A 15,270-nucleotide genomic window follows, 5' to 3' on the forward strand; every position below is an offset into this window, starting at 1 on the left:
GATTTTTTAGGAACATGAGAAAGCGCCTCTGCTGCGACAGGGGAACCCGACTCCCGCAATTCTTCTTCATTTTAATTGGGAACATTTTGTATGTCGCTCTCTCTCCCTCTCCCTTTCTCCCCACGTTAATAAAACAAAGGCCATGGAGCCATTTTTCACAAACTCATTAATGCACAAGGTGCAGTGTGAGGCTAGCATGTGTCGAGCCACGAAAACCACAGTGTATAGTGGAGATGAATAACTTCCTCTTTGTCTTTTTATCCATCATCTATAAGGCCTTGGCTTTTCGGATCTGATGTCAGTGGTCTTATTACAGTAATATCACTCTTGTTTTAATTACGGCAAAATTAAATTGGCAATGACATTTGGTGCACCGGACTAATCTCATCAAATCTTAAAATAATAATGAAAATGCATGATGTGCCTGATTCTGTTTTTAAATGATTCATGGAGTCATAGTTTTTTTTGCCAAAAAATCATGCTTATGTATATAATGGAATAGAAGACTTGCAAAGACTTTTTCATTCAATTTTATACGTAACTCAATAGATGTGACACCCTGAATAATATATATATATAATATATAATAAGTTAATGTTAAAAAAAACATTTTTTTTGTTTTTGTCAATTCTTCATTTTGCAAGCAAAGTAGTAAAATCAGAAATGAGGTTTTTGTGAAAAAGGTTAGTGTTGTCAAGCCCTACCTTTGAGTTATGAGTAGTTTGTTTGCCCCCCTGTCCAAGTAGAAGACTTGAAACACATTTATCATGGACAGGCATAGCTTTAAAAGAGGCAGTTCAATCGTTTTTTAATTTTTTTTTTATTAAAAGTGGTCCAGCTCACCTTGGCACACGTGTGCCAGAGATCACACAAGCTGGCCTTTAACAGAAGCCCAGCGTTTATCAGAGAAGACGCAGCATGGCTATTTGACGGAAAAGTCGCCAGAGATTCCCTCAAACCAAGCACCTCATTATCAGCAAAGGGGCAGACTCCCACCCATTGTCCGCTCTTATCGTCTTTGGCCAGAGTAAACCTTATTATTGTCACCGCCAACTCTTTCTTTCGATGACACAGTGAGCCGCTCAAAGATTAAAATTTAAAATGTGATGGTTTTATTATCATGCTGTGCCGTTAGCTGGCGAACCAACAAGAAAAATTGTTGCTGTGGTTTTTAATGAGGAAAAATAGCACTCTATAATATTGTTATTAATTTTAGCCCGTCTATGACATTTCCCATTATATATTAGCATTGAGCTAACTGACCTACATTTGAGGACAAGTTGAACTAGTAAAAGTTTGAATAAGGTCACTATTGTGCAGATTATTTTTTAATTATTTCTGACTATATTGCTATAAATCTCTGCAAATAAGAGGAAAAAAATTCACTTCAATTTTTTTTTTTTTTTTTTTTTTAATATTAGAGCCCCGGCCCCCTTCCTTTCACAAAAATCTACCCACAAAAAACTCCTGATGCATCATTCCAGTTGATGTGCATGTGGTGAACAATGTCCCTGACAAAAGACAAAAAAAAATTCAACACCTAAAAAACAAAAAGCAGTAACAAGGAGAGTAAAAAGACTAACAAAAAACATAAACGTAATAAACAATATAGACACATTTGTGAAGCTAGTAAGGAATTTGTTTCCCTTCTTAAACATCATAAATAGTACACAGTTAATTTAAAAGCACACACTTTGATATATATATATATTTTTTAAATTACTCACTCTGATTCATCATCACCACTGTCGTTACTTTAATTAGCGAAGTGTTTGTCGTTTTAACAGTGGTTATTATCGTTAGCTACGTGTGCCCTGTTCTATGTAATTGTAAACAACTGTATGTTTGTTTTCATTTCCCTCCAAACTGTTGCTTTCAGGTTAAGGTAGTATTGTATAATTTTGTTGTCCTTTAATGGTGATATAACTCATCGTATTTCCATAATTTCCGATGTTGCAAATTGTGTTAATTAGCATTTTCCGCTTATGATTTTGACACCAAAAAACAATACCTGGGCGTGAACTTCACGGCGGGTAGAGTACTTAAAAATGTCAGTGTGCACTACATACAAAAGATTGAGCAATGCAATTCTCAATTGACTATGCTAGGATTGTGTAGAAAAATAACAATTTGGGCAACCTGAGTAAAATTTCCAAAGAAAGCCAAGTGAACCAATCCTGACCACAACACACACAAATGAGGATTCAAATGGTTGTTCGGCTGTACATCATGTGCACTCTGATTGGCTGGGATCGGCTTCATCCAGCTCAACCGTATCTCACGTTGTAGAAATCTGTGTCGGGCTCCTTCACGTGTGCAATAAAAAGCTGGCCTTCATTTTCACCGTCCTTCTAAAAATAGTCGTACAATAAGTCCTTTAAAAGTTCAGAAGATGCCAAACTCCCGCAGAGATTTTAGCAGCACCGTGTCCTTAATGTCGCTGAACACCTTGCGGATGTTGTCCGTGTCTGTGGCACAGGTGTGGTGCAGGTAGAAGTTTTTCCCTTCCCCCTTGCTGTTCGCGGTCCTGGTCTGCTGCTGGTACAGCTTCTGGATGTATTTTTTGGCTTCTTCTGCATCCTGTGTCTTACCTGAATGAAAGAGGACAGAGGTTTTAGAACAACGTTGTTTCGACTGAAAATAAAATATAATTACATTACTCATAAAATGTTACGTGTGCTAACAGGAATCCTAACGAGGAGTGCCATGTACGTCAATTGTTAAGTATTATTATTATTATTTTAAATTGGAATGGGTGGAGTAAGTTCTTGGCTAATTTTGGTGTGATCATTTAAAAAAAGCAGTAACAATAGGCAGCATTGAGCATTTTCGTGTTCTCTTAAATTTGTTTAAACAATTCTCTTCATCCTGCCGTTCACATTTGACGTTTGAAAAAAAAAATGCTGCCCATTTGCATCCACATTGCTTTTCCCCTTTAACCATTTTAACTTTGTAAATGGAGTGAAACTGTGGTGAAGCAATATTAACAGTTTGAACAGTAACTTATGTTATATAAAATAAATCAGAATAATGGCATTTATTATTGCTTTGGCTCCATCTTGTGGATAATGAGCCACATGTGGCTTCACCGTGTCAAAACAAAGACATTATCACCGTCTCATATGGAGCAGAGGTCCTCACATACCATCTTAAATCACGCACGGACACACAAAATCGATCATTTTGTGTGTTTATTTGACATGCAACTATCACAACCCCTGCACACACAAGACACATAACGGGATTTGGGGGGGAAGGGGATCTATCTGTTGCCATGGGCTACAGGAGGATGAGGGACTGGTGCTGGAAGTAGAAGATGGGAAGTGTCAAGGCAGTGCTCTGCATGCAGACGTTTACACCAGGAGCAAAGGCCACTTGTGAAATATATATATTTAAAAGAAAAAAAACTCCAGGAAGTGAGTCATTTAAAGGCCAATTTTGAAATGGACAAAAGATCCCCCAATTATGGTTCACTTTGGCCATGGAAAAAAAAAAAATTGAAGTAGGGGGAGTGGCGGAATTCACTTTGCAAACGACTTGTCTGACAGAGTGAATGAGTCACACAATGAGGAGGAAAAAAAGTGGACGAGAGTGAATCAACATGACAACCTGCCATTTGTCATTATGGCTAAAAAAAAGGTTCTGTTTCCAAGAAAATGTCCTCAAAGTGGGCTGTGGAATATCGTAATTTACAGTAGAGCGCAGGCAGAAATACTTTTGTGCTCAAGGGAGATATTCGATTTTTAAAACAGACTTATGGGCCAGCTCATTCATAGGTAAGATACAATAAAATAGTTTGAGTTTTTTTCTTAATTTAAAATCATTATGTGTGCATAAAATTAATACAAAATCTCCAAGTGAGGAGCAGGTATTATTTATGTCCACTGGAGGTCGCTATTGGCACGTTCTACACTGTAGTATTTTTGACTTTGAATGTGTGGGGACTGGGATGTTGAGTGAGTCAGATAACTAATTTGACAGTTTGTTGAGTAAAAAAAATTAAGTTTTTTGTCGTAAAATGATAAACCGCCGAATTGGCATTTAATTGAGGAACGGGGCTTACCTGTGAAGCCAGGGAAGTATTTCTTCAGGTCAGAGGTTAGTATTTTGTCAGCCAGGATGTCAGTTTTGTTGAGGAAGAGTATGATGGAGGTGGTATGGAACCACGGTGAATGGATGGTGGTGTAGAATAAAGCCAGGCTCTCCTCCATGCGGTTCTGAGAAACATGCACAGATACGGTTTTTTCATGTGTTACAGTGACACCTGCTGGTAGATAAGCGAAGTGATGCTGAGAAGATACAGGGCTACTATATCCTGTATGTTCAAAATGGCTATGTTGTGGTGGCTTTATTCAGCAAAGATACTTACAGTAGTGCCACTTTCCTCCAGGACTTGGTCATACTCGCTTAGGGAGGCCAGGAAGATGAGCGAGGTGACGTTCTCAAAGCAGTGGATCCATTTCCGGCGCTCTGACTTCTGACCACCTACGTCCACGATCCTGCGGGCGGAGCGACAAACAGTGAGGAAAATCTTTACTAAATGATAACTGATGATTTGAGAAGAATTAAGCAGAAAAGCAAAAATTAATGGCACTTAATACTTTGGTATATGACAATTGTCAGGGCTTTTTTTTTTTAAAAAAGAACAATTTTCCTCTGTAAAACAGTTTGGGGCCTGGAAATGATTCATTTAATTTCAATGAAGAAACATGATTTTAGATGTTTGAATTACGAGCATTGTCATGGAAAGAATTAAACTCAGTGATGATAAGGCACCTGAGTGTAATCTTGTTGATGGTAAAGGCATAGTCGTGGATGCCCGTGGTGGGGAATCGAACCCTCAGCACGTCCTGTTCCGTGGGGATGTAGTCCGGCTCTGCGATGCGGTCGAGTTGGCTCATGTAGCTGAAAGCACAGGAAAAAAAAAAACAGTAAAATCAGGAAACTGGAGCTATGATATAGCCGCCCACCTGCGTGGAAAACAAACACGAGTGATAAATTAGCTGTGATTAAAAAAATGACAAGACGATGCCTTTATGGCACACACACACACTGCTCGACAAACAGAGGAACACGAGCAGCACGCTGTAACCTTGTCTTTGAACGATTCATCCATAAAAAAAAAAAAAATCAAAAGTCGCTTAATCTCCGCGTATTATATGATTTTATTTTTATTAGAGACTGAACGTAGACAGTGAAATGAGTCTGGAAGGGAACTAATTCTCTACTGGCAAATATGGACAAACAAGAAAAGCTTCTCGATTTATTAATTTTTTTTATGTGATGAGTCAGCAAAATGTTTCAGGAAGAAAATAAATTTCCTGGAATTTCCCATCAATCATATAATATGATGTAATATCAATGATAATTGACTGAGATGAAAGCAGATGCACGAGATTCAGTCATATTTAGCAACTTGTTTCCCTTTTAATCTACATTTATTTGAATTAAAATGGACTCACTATTCTGTGGAGTCCAGTAGCTGGTACTCGCAGCGTCGGCTGTAGCAGACCCGCATGCCAGAGTCGGCCCAGAGGCGGCGGATAGCATCCACGTAATCTCTATCCAACTTGGTGATCTGCACCGGATTCACATTCTCGATCTTACTGGCATAGAACTGTGTGAGAAGGTACAAGATGGTACCAGAAAAGGAAGATTTTTTTTTCTTTTACATTTATTCAGGAACAAGAACGGGCCAGATGGGCTCGAATACAGAAAGTGTACGCTGTTGAGTCTACCTCGTTTTCTGCGTTGGAGTAGGGAATTTTAAGCATGGTCATGGCTCCTGTCATGGCCTTGATGGCCGTGAAGATGTTCTGGAAGATGCATTTAGCAAATTCTTTCCTTTCCTCCTCTGAGAAGCCCCGTCCGTGGATGATCCTCATCTGGCGGATGAAGGTAGTTTTGCCACTTTCGCCGGTTCCTGAGGCAACATGATACATATATGTACTAATCATAGAAAATGTAAGCTCATCCTAAAGGAAAGAATTCTGATTTGGTCTTTGAATAAAACTCTTTATTTTTACTTAAAAGAATAAAACCTCCTATTCTTGCTATATAATTTAAAATATATGAAACAATATAATAAAACAAAATATAATATATAAAATATTCCCAGTCAGGCTATTTGCGTTATGGTAGGAGTATTTTTCTCAAAAAAGTTTCAGCTAAGGAAACAAATCTGATATCACAACTGTTTATCTAAAAAATACAACTTTATTGTTGTTGTTTTGAGAGCATAACTTAAAAAAAGACTATTGCCAAAAATATAAGAGCTTTCTCGTTCCAGTATGACATTTTCATAAAAAAAAGTGATATCATTCTTGTAAGATCTTTTTTTAGATTTCCTCTTTGATTAAGCTGAAGAAAAACCGTAAGTTACAATCAATAGATTAATCGCTAGGAGTCTTGAAATGTGTCATTGCATTTGTGGCAGGGTGTGTCCCATTTCCAGAAAACACCATTTGGTGTAGCGTAAAAGGATGTTTAATTGCACCTCTCCAAACACGACACCACTATAATTGTTGTGAACACATTGCAAGCATAACAAAGTTGTGCATCAACTTCAATCCCTTCACTGTAAAAAATCATTGCTGGTGAACGAGTCATACAAGTCGGAGTGACGTAATCTATTTAAAAAAAAAAACAATACGTCTCTCAAGCATGACTTAAAGCATTGCCCGTGCAAATAATATATATTTCATCATGGCGATACTTCAACCACGGACTGAAGCAATAATCGCAAATTGTAAATCATCAACAGCGATGCCCACTTTTTTTGTCTAACATTAAACCTCATTAATCATTAAACAACCTAATCAATTTCCTGTTAATTCCTTAATCATGTTATCTTGCAGGCCCGTCGAATGCACAGTGATCCCGACTGTTAAGACAATATAGCGTGTGCAACCTAAACTGAATAAAGAGAGAAATTTATGGCCGTGCAGGCAAAGATGCACCTGTTCATTTGCGCCTTATCTGCAGGCTCATCCTGTCGCCATAAAGTCATCAATCAAGCTGCAAAGGAGGCCTGTAGGTTTGTGAGACTCACTCTGCAGTCTTCTCGACATATTGCCACATGCTTGACATATTTCTAGTTCCTATTGGGCCACCGGACATGCCAAGCTAAACGACATAACTCAGGAGTGTCAAACTTGTTTTTGCCACAAGACGATAATTGCTAATGCTTAGGGTAGCCCGAAAAACACAATGACATGCAAATTGCAAAAAAAAATAATTAAGTAATTGATGCCAAAAGGTTTACAATAACCTATATGAATAATTTTGTTGTGTTTTAAATCAAATTTGAGCTTTTTTTGTATTGCTACAAACCAGCTTGTTGATGTTAGCAATGTTAGCGTGCGTGTGTCACTACGGGTTTGGAACAAATTCTATTCACACTGCTCAATTTTAGGCAATTGCGCAAGTGCAGCTGTCGAAAATCGTTGAGTATGTGCGTCTTTCTTTCTTTTTTTCCCCTTTCTTTTTTGCTTCAACGCCGTTCATGCTAGCTCACTCCTCACGTGCAACTGAATGTTGAAGACGTACATGACAATTTATGGAAAATACTATCCTCATTTTATTTCTACCCAGCACATTTGACCAGCAGGTTGGATCAAAAATTGGATCCAACGAGTGATACCTACACTAATGAGTTAACGCTATTAAGAAATCAGGTTATCAACATAGTCCAAATTACTCAGATTTTATCATCGCCTTTTTCTAAGAAAAATCAACAACTTCCTTGTGTCAGATGGGGCACAGTAAGTATGATAAGTTGAGTACACGTTTCACACCAAATGCATTTCCTGACACAAACCACCCCCTTTTTTTTTTTTTTTTTTTTTTTTATTTAATATATGAGTGGGTCACATGCACTCACCACAATTTGAACCCAGATCCCAAAGTCAGCCGCATTACCCCCTGAACCACCATCTTCTCAACTTCAACAAAACCAAATGATTGGCTAGCCACCCAAATCCAATGGTCCAAAAAAGTTTCAAATAAGTTGGTAACAGAAAAGGAGACTTAGCATCACTCACCCAACAGAAGGACTTTCACCTCTCGCCGCTCCTGCCGCTTCTGCCTCTTGAGTTGCCTCCTGATCTCCTTGTCCACGTTGAGGGACATCTTCTCCTCTTCCGAGAGGAAACACATGCAGGTGCGCCGGTAACGATCCCAGCAGCCCGCCATGGCCCGAACACGCCTAATATTAATTACAGAGTTAGTCAAGCACACTCTCCAATGATCCCTTGACCTCTCGTTTCTCATCAGTCTTCATCGATGACTTCTCCTGTTGATTCATTGCCTCACTTAATGAGAATCGATGAAGCATTGAAATTCCTCATCAATTCCTATGCCGCCTCGTCATCTTGCTAAGTAATATTATTTTCCATCCATGACATTTTTAAGATCATTTTAACATTAAAACGACAAGCTTCCGGCGTTTACATATCTTGATTTAAACCAACTACAACATGTAACATGTAAAGTGATCCACCCCTTTTCAGTGTACACACTATTTAAGGTAATAAGAAACTAGTTTACAGTATCTATGTAACATCTCTGTTACTACTCTAGTAACTTTGCTATGAGTTAATCTTACAGCTCAAGAACAAGAACGAGAGAAATCAAAACAGCTCAGTACCTTCAAGTGAGCGCAGTCCGTCACTGTCCCCGTTCCAACGCCTCCTTTACGCGCTCCATGTTTGCGTAGATGCCGGGTGCGGCGCACCAGCGGACGAAGTGCGACTCGAGCGGCCGAATGCTGGCATTTATTTTCGTCACAAACGGACCTGCTGCTCGGGTGAGTCCACCTCGCACCTCGCCTCGGCAGGAATGTTCCGCGTTCACGCTCTGCGCCGCGACTGGAATGCGCTCGAGGCGACGGCGCGGCTCGATAGCGACAGGAGCGCGGCTAAGCGACCGCAGAGGTGCCGGAAGACGCGCGATGTGTGTGTGGGAGGGGGAGTGTTTTCTCAATAACAGTGTAGTATCTTTGAAACTGTACAGAGATAACAAAAGACTATGTAAAAGTATTCAGGCTTAAGTATGCCTATAAACCAGGTGTTGCCCGTGCCAAAAATCCCTACAGGTTGGCCTATTAAAAGTCTATTTGTACTTCTTGACTTCCCACCATTAGTCGACATGTAAACAAAGATGATTTAGGGGCCTCCTTTGTGACTGCATTGACCTTTTCCCGTTGACCTATAAGATGATTGCCAGTAATTGTTTTATAGTTCTAGAGCTGGTCATATTTTTATTTTATTTAACCTTTATTTACCCAGGCAAACAATTAAGAACTTATTTACAACTGCGGCCTATGGAGCCCTATCCCGACTTTAGGCGATAGTCACACATACTATTGACAAACAACTATTCACATTTACAACTAAGGAAAGAGAGACAATTAAACCAGCACGCATGTTTTTTCAACATGGGAGGAAGAATGGATAAAGTTTCCATTGCCAGGAAATCTAGACTCTTGCTGAAAGGCCAAGCCTTGTGGTTGTTCCAAATACACAAGGTGTAATCGTCTTTATTTTTTTTATTTGGCAGTAAATTTGAAGTGGGGTGGCATTTAATGTATTGAAGTATTTTATTTCAGTGCTGCTGTTTATGAAGTGAACTGATTGGAAAATCAAAAGTCAAGTCACTCGTTATGTTATGGCAACACATACTGTATTTAGTTTATTTCAAACTTCTAATAAAATGTGAGGGAACTTCCTGAGGTTTACGGGGATCATGCCGCAATTTGTGAGTCTTTATTTCGTGATTCATCTGTCACGATGTTTTGAGAGAAATGCGGAGTCACGCCTCCCTCCTCGCAATGCTGGTGTGCTTATTTAGATGTAGATCTTTTGTCTTCTTTATGCCTGCAGGACCGGTCCGTCCGGGTTTTTGTAGTCTCGTGCACACGGAGATAACCTGAGCTCTTGGTTGCCATGGAAATGAGGTGAGGTAAACGTGTCGGAATGGAAATAAAAGGAAGTCAAGTGCGTGCGCAACGGATTGAATTTCTTCATGAGACTGACAGATTCATTTAGGACTTAAGGGATCCAATCTGGCATATAATAGGAAGAAAAAAAATATGTTTGAAAAGCAGTACACATCCCGGAAAATGAGGGTGTGGCTGTCATGGAACTGCAAAAAGAAAGTAAAAAAAGAAATAAAGGAGAAAATGCAAGATGGTGAGAAGGTGTGGTCTCGACCATCGGAGGAAATGATCCGCCTCAAGCTCCCAGCATCCATCAGGGTGCAAGGTGTCTCATGTTTCACCTGCAATGTACAGTAAATGATCCGACAGTGATTCAGGTGGCTCTCCTCCCTTATCGTCACTGATGAAGCTTTACATCCGTCCGACAGAAAGCTTAAGAGAGGAGACTTTGCCCCTCTGGGCTGGCTGCTGTGGGAAACGGGCCATGATCAATCATTAAACTGAATGGACTCATAAAAGAAGACATCTTACGCTCCACTCAGTTATCATTATTTTAAGATCACAACCTTATGACTTGGAAGTTTTCTCAACTTCACGCTCATTCATTCCAGCCAGATTTCTCTGGACTGCTTTATTGCGACTCATCAAACTCTTGATAGAACATAACAGAAACTGAATAATTTTCTAGTGTCGCCTATTTTCATATTCGATGTTCTTGCTGAGGGTTTTATGTCACTGTGTCTTCAAACTTTGCTGCCGTGGATGAAATATCCAAAATATTAGTCAACTTTCTGGTGTTTTCACTAAAGATTTAGGCCAAATTTGTCTTTGAGGGACTACTGGAGATAGATAACTGTGTTTAGTGTTGAGGTGTGTGACGTCATAGAGGGTGTGTCTCAGTTTCCTCATTGCATTTACAACAAATGTCCACAAGGTGTCGCGTTGGCTCAACAATAGAATCAATTTGACCGTCTGTCCATCTGTTTAGCTATTCAGTGACTGTCTCAACTGCTTCACATAACTCAGAAGTTAAAATTACAATCTTTCTATCTATCCCTATAGCTCTATTTCTATTACTTACATTATTTATTATTATTATTATTATTACTCACGTACTTCAACCCATTTTTGGTGCTGTCGTTAAAGCTTAACTCAAAACCAGTTCAGCAGAAGATGCATGAATGTCAGTTTACTTAGCACCTGCCATATTAGAATAGCAAACATGACATCTTTTTGTATTTATTTATTGCAACGTCACGTTTACTGGAAAGGTGAGGCAACTTGTCTCCGTCTTGTCATTTGTCACTAAAATAAAGAAAAGCTAATTCAAATATTGACACTACCTGTCATGTTACCTGAGTAACCGAGCGTACATCTCAAAGTTGAACACAATCAACGGACAATTTGGAGTCAATTTCAAATGAAACTTCAATTACATGCACATTTTTGGGATGCTGGAACTTGGAGGAAGTACCTGAAGAACACCCTCATAAGCACGGGAACAATATGCAAACAATCTATCTGAGATTCAAACTCAGAACCCCAGAATTGTGAGACATGCGTGCCTACAATATTGTTATAACAATTTCAAGGCGATGTTGTCAGGCTTAAAGTGTAACCATCCAGAAGAAACAGCTGTGTGAGCACTGTGGCCAGGGGCTGACACGCCTCCAAAAAGGAAGGGAGGAAAGGGAGGAAGGCGACTTCTCACACAACCTTGCTATGTCAACCTAGCCCAAAGTCCCGCCTTCATATTCCCGTATTCTCTTCCTTCCATTCGCGCAAAAGGACTGTCAGTCAGATAAATTACTCGTGACGTCACCGGGAGAGGAGTGGATGACGAGGAGGGGCGCTATTCCAACCAGGAAAAAAAAAAAAAAAAACACCAGGAACGATGAATTGCCTGATTTGACTTTCAGTATTCAACACTGAGGGCATTTTTGGGCCCCCGGAGAGAGCGTTTGGACAAAGCTCATTTCCAAGCAATGAAGTTTCTCCCAGCTGCTTGTGTTTTTTTTCCTGCTGCAATTCCAGGGATGGCTAGCTCAAGCTAACATAGCTCGCTAACTGCTTAGCTCGTCCATTTAGCCATCACCACTCCCGCAAAACTTAACCCCTAATTTTTTTTTTCCCTTTTTTAATTTTTTTTCTCCTAATGTGCAAGTCGAGTGTTTAGCATCCGGAGCTCGTCGACGTGTGCATGCGGTAGATGGAAGGGCTGACGGGCGGCGGTTGCAACCACTGCGCGGGCGTGAAGTGTCGGCGTCGGGGCGGCTAGGCTCGCGGGAGGGCTCCGACAAATGTGGCAGGGGCGCTCAACAGTGTCCCGCTGCCTCCGGGACACGAGTGTTTAATTAAAAATAGGCTTTTTTCGGGGTGTGTGGGTGTAGTTAAACTTCCACGACTAGAGCAGCGGCGCTGGGAATGATTAAAACAGTATTGGCACAGTGGGAATCTCATTTTTAACACCTTCACCACCTTAATTAGATTTTTTTTTCTACCATAAAAATAGTCTTTTACTGCTTCTAATTTGTCGTTTTCCCCCTTTAAAGTCTTCTGGCAAGTCTTTTTCCCCCCCCTTGCAAACTCCGAATTTGCATACGACTTAAGGCTTACGCTGTCAAATATTTGTCACCGACAACGAGCAAAGAAAGTAACGTTGACTGGACGGGATTCCATACTCTTGAGCTTGGAAAGCCTTTTCCGAGCCCGACGCGACCTCCACCCCCACCCCCCTTCGACCGTCAGGCAGGGCTTTTCTGGCTCATGCGGTGATGACTCTTGACTCCATGATGGCTTGTTGCCTGAGTGAAGAGGCGAAGGAGTCCAAACGGATCAACTCGGAGATCGAGAAGCAACTGCGGCGGGACAAACGAGACGCCAGGAGAGAGCTGAAGCTACTTCTGCTGGGTAAGCATAATTATGCTACACCTTGTCATGGAGAATCCAAACTGGTCAGTTTTCATGTTATGTTAGTCCAACTTGTGGTATGCAAAACATTGCACCCACTTGTCAAATTGACACCCTTTTGACTGGCTTGTTAATGTGCAAATCTGTGGTATGTCGTGGTGACACTGCTAACAGCTGCTTGACCCCCACATGAAGTCAACTCGTTTCTGCAGTTTTACAAGAAGACATTTTATGGTCTGTCTTGCCATTTTGATTCAACGTTCTCCCAGAATGCACCATGTACAGTTATTTGTCCTCTCGCCATCTGTGACTGCTTAAAAATTCACAAAGTTTCTACAAAGTACTGGAGTCGGTGTCTGTTACACTTGACTAAAGGGGGGAAAATATATTTCAAGTGTGATGACTAATCCTCTGGTAAATTGAAGGTAGCAAATGACTCCAGACACCATTTTGGATTAAAATTCCAGTGCTGGTACTTTGCTCCCAATGAAAACTTGTCATTCCACTTGTCACGTGTGTAATAGCAATGAAGAATTTGAATTGCCTTGAGCGACATTCATTTTAACATTCAATATAAAGAGTTGGCTGGATGGGGGGAAGGGGGTGATATAAAACTATTTGTCATGTCTTCTTTGAACTGTAAACGCATCAATATGTGCAGAGGCTAATGAAACGCAACGCACTTCATAGGCTTCAATTAGCTGTCATTTTGTCTTGTTAAAGTCGGAGGAACAAAGACGGGCTCAGTTGCTAACATGTGCTCACGCAGAGGATGCAACAGAGGTCGGAAGAACTGACATTTTACTTGGTAACAACGCTCAATCATGTTGGATGAAGGAAGCCAAACTATGCCCACGATGGTTTTCAGTCTTCCAGCAAGCTCAGGACATATGACGTATCTAGGTTAGCTTGCAATATATTATTAGAAGCTTCTGATAATATTAATCGTAAGTTAGTTTCGATTAATTGCACTGCCCTACTTTTTTGCATTCCGCCAAAAAGCCATTTCACACCTTGGGAATAAGGTACGTGTTTGTAGCCTTGCACTATTTGTCTGGCAGCTTTGTTGGTTGAGCAAACTCATGTTGACACACCCTGACTTTCAGCAGATATGTGTCAGACTGCGAGACCGCTAGCCTCGATGGCTATTGCTTTTATCTACAGTGGTCATAAAATGTTGACAAACCTCTCTTCAAATGTCAAGTTTGTGTGATTAAAACAAGACCACCATTTAATCATTTACAAACGTTTTCCCGTAGTTCTGATGACCTATAACCTCCATGACTCAGTTAGCATAAAAATCAATAAAATAAACCACTGAATTATTGAGATGTGGTTTTGTTCAAAATGAAGTAAATTCAAAAGTCATGTTTGTTCGCTGCCAGTTCTCCCAGTTAACATGAATCTTTAACATAAAAAAACAAGAAATGCGCTCAATGGGAGTCAGCCCACAACCTGCCACCATTTAAAGCGCCTCTGACCAACCTCAAATAAATTCCAGGTGTTCTACTAGTTGTTTTTGGACCTTTTTTTTTTTTCTTACTAGCACAATCCTGAATATTTTGTAAATGGACTCGCTATTTTGCACTGTTCTCTTTCAGTCATGAGCAGTTTTATTTAGAATTACAGCCAAAATGTTTATCCTTAGGTTCAGCGAACAGTATCCAAATTTCCCAAATATACTACAAAGAAAAAACCAGTGAAGAAAAATTGTACTTGAATAGCTAAGATTTATTTTGGAATAGTCGGAGGCACATTAAATGTTGGCAGGAATGTGCTGACTCCCTTTTAGCATGCGTTTGAATGTGATAAATTAAAGCTGAACACAGGCACATCCCAGAGGGTGTGCACACTTCTGCAACAACATCTAAGTTTAATTTTCTTCCCCTCTCAAAGGTTGTTAGATTAGGGGGAGAAACAGAAATTTATCTTGGTCTGATTTATTATTATTACTTTAGATATCACAAAAACCTGCAGTTTGAACAGGGGTGTGTAGACTTTTTCTCAAGTTTCAAATTCAATTGTACCTTCAAAGTGGCACTTGATTGAAGTTGTTGCTTGTTGGAGAGATGTCGGATGGGGAAATTTGTGAGGCATTTGGATTAAACGGCAAGCAAAATGGGATACGTAATTTAATTGTAAGTTCTCAAGAAGGAAAAGTATGCAAGGAATTTTGGTGAAAACTGCAGCCTGTGCTGCGCTCTTGCCATTCGCACACTCTCGAGCCGTTTTTACACAGATGTCTTATCTGGAGAAAAAAAAATACCAAGGTAATTGCTCTACTTTGATGGAAGACTGTAGACATTTGAGAATATTTTTTGAAGATGAAATTCTGAGGATTTGAACAGATTTTGACAATACTAAAAACTAAATGGATTATTAAAAACGATTTAATTGTTGCACTTCAATATAATATTTTTTTC

At 40.0% G+C, this 15,270-nt stretch overlaps 2 protein-coding genes across 6 annotated transcripts in view; one reads left to right on the forward strand and one right to left on the reverse strand.

Annotated features, from left to right (window-relative positions):
* Positions 1-15,270, forward strand: part of LOC148388634 (guanine nucleotide-binding protein subunit alpha-11) — a 37,256-nt gene that overhangs the window by 10,688 nt on the left and 11,298 nt on the right. For 2 of the 5 annotated variants that reach the window (XM_088395138.1, XM_088395141.1), the window contains exon 1: positions 11,756-12,847. In XM_088395138.1, the coding sequence (XP_088251264.1) occupies positions 12,712-12,847 (136 nt within the window). In that variant the 5' untranslated portion in view covers positions 11,756-12,711. Of the gene's footprint in view, positions 1-4,258; positions 4,318-4,390; positions 4,521-11,755; positions 12,848-15,270 lie in introns of those variants that run through there. The other 3 variants (XM_088395143.1, XM_088395142.1, XM_088395140.1) reach the window with 3 other exon arrangements.
* On the reverse strand, positions 1,406-8,934 carry LOC148388635 (guanine nucleotide-binding protein subunit alpha-14-like). Its single transcript, XM_088395144.1, has 8 exons — positions 8,648-8,934; positions 8,043-8,206; positions 5,739-5,923; positions 5,463-5,617; positions 4,777-4,905; positions 4,370-4,499; positions 4,064-4,217; positions 1,406-2,591 (listed from the first exon to the last, which is right to left on the reverse strand). The coding sequence occupies exons 2-8, from the start codon at positions 8,191-8,193 to the stop codon at positions 2,386-2,388; spliced, it is 1,110 nt and encodes a 369-aa protein (XP_088251270.1). The 5' UTR covers positions 8,194-8,206; positions 8,648-8,934; the 3' UTR covers positions 1,406-2,385.

This window comes from Syngnathus floridae, chromosome 13 (genome assembly GCF_059516105.1).
Source record: "Syngnathus floridae isolate MCC-2025c chromosome 13, RoL_Sflo_1.0, whole genome shotgun sequence".
Taxonomy (NCBI): domain Eukaryota; kingdom Metazoa; phylum Chordata; class Actinopteri; order Syngnathiformes; family Syngnathidae; genus Syngnathus; species Syngnathus floridae.

What these genes read in the sequence shown, in the direction of transcription:
- LOC148388635 (XM_088395144.1), bottom strand. Translation starts at nt 8,193, where the DNA reads ATGGCGGGCTGCTGGGATCGTTACCGGCGCACCTGCATGTGTTTCCTC. An exon ending in GGTGAAAGTCCTTCTGTTGG is followed by an intron (nt 5,924 to 8,042) that starts GTGAGTGATGCT and finishes ATGTTGCCTCAG; the next exon opens with GAACCGGCGAAAGTGGCAAA. An exon ending in ACTCCAACGCAGAAAACGAG is followed by an intron (nt 5,618 to 5,738) that starts GTAGACTCAACA and finishes CTTCTCACACAG; the next exon opens with TTCTATGCCAGTAAGATCGA.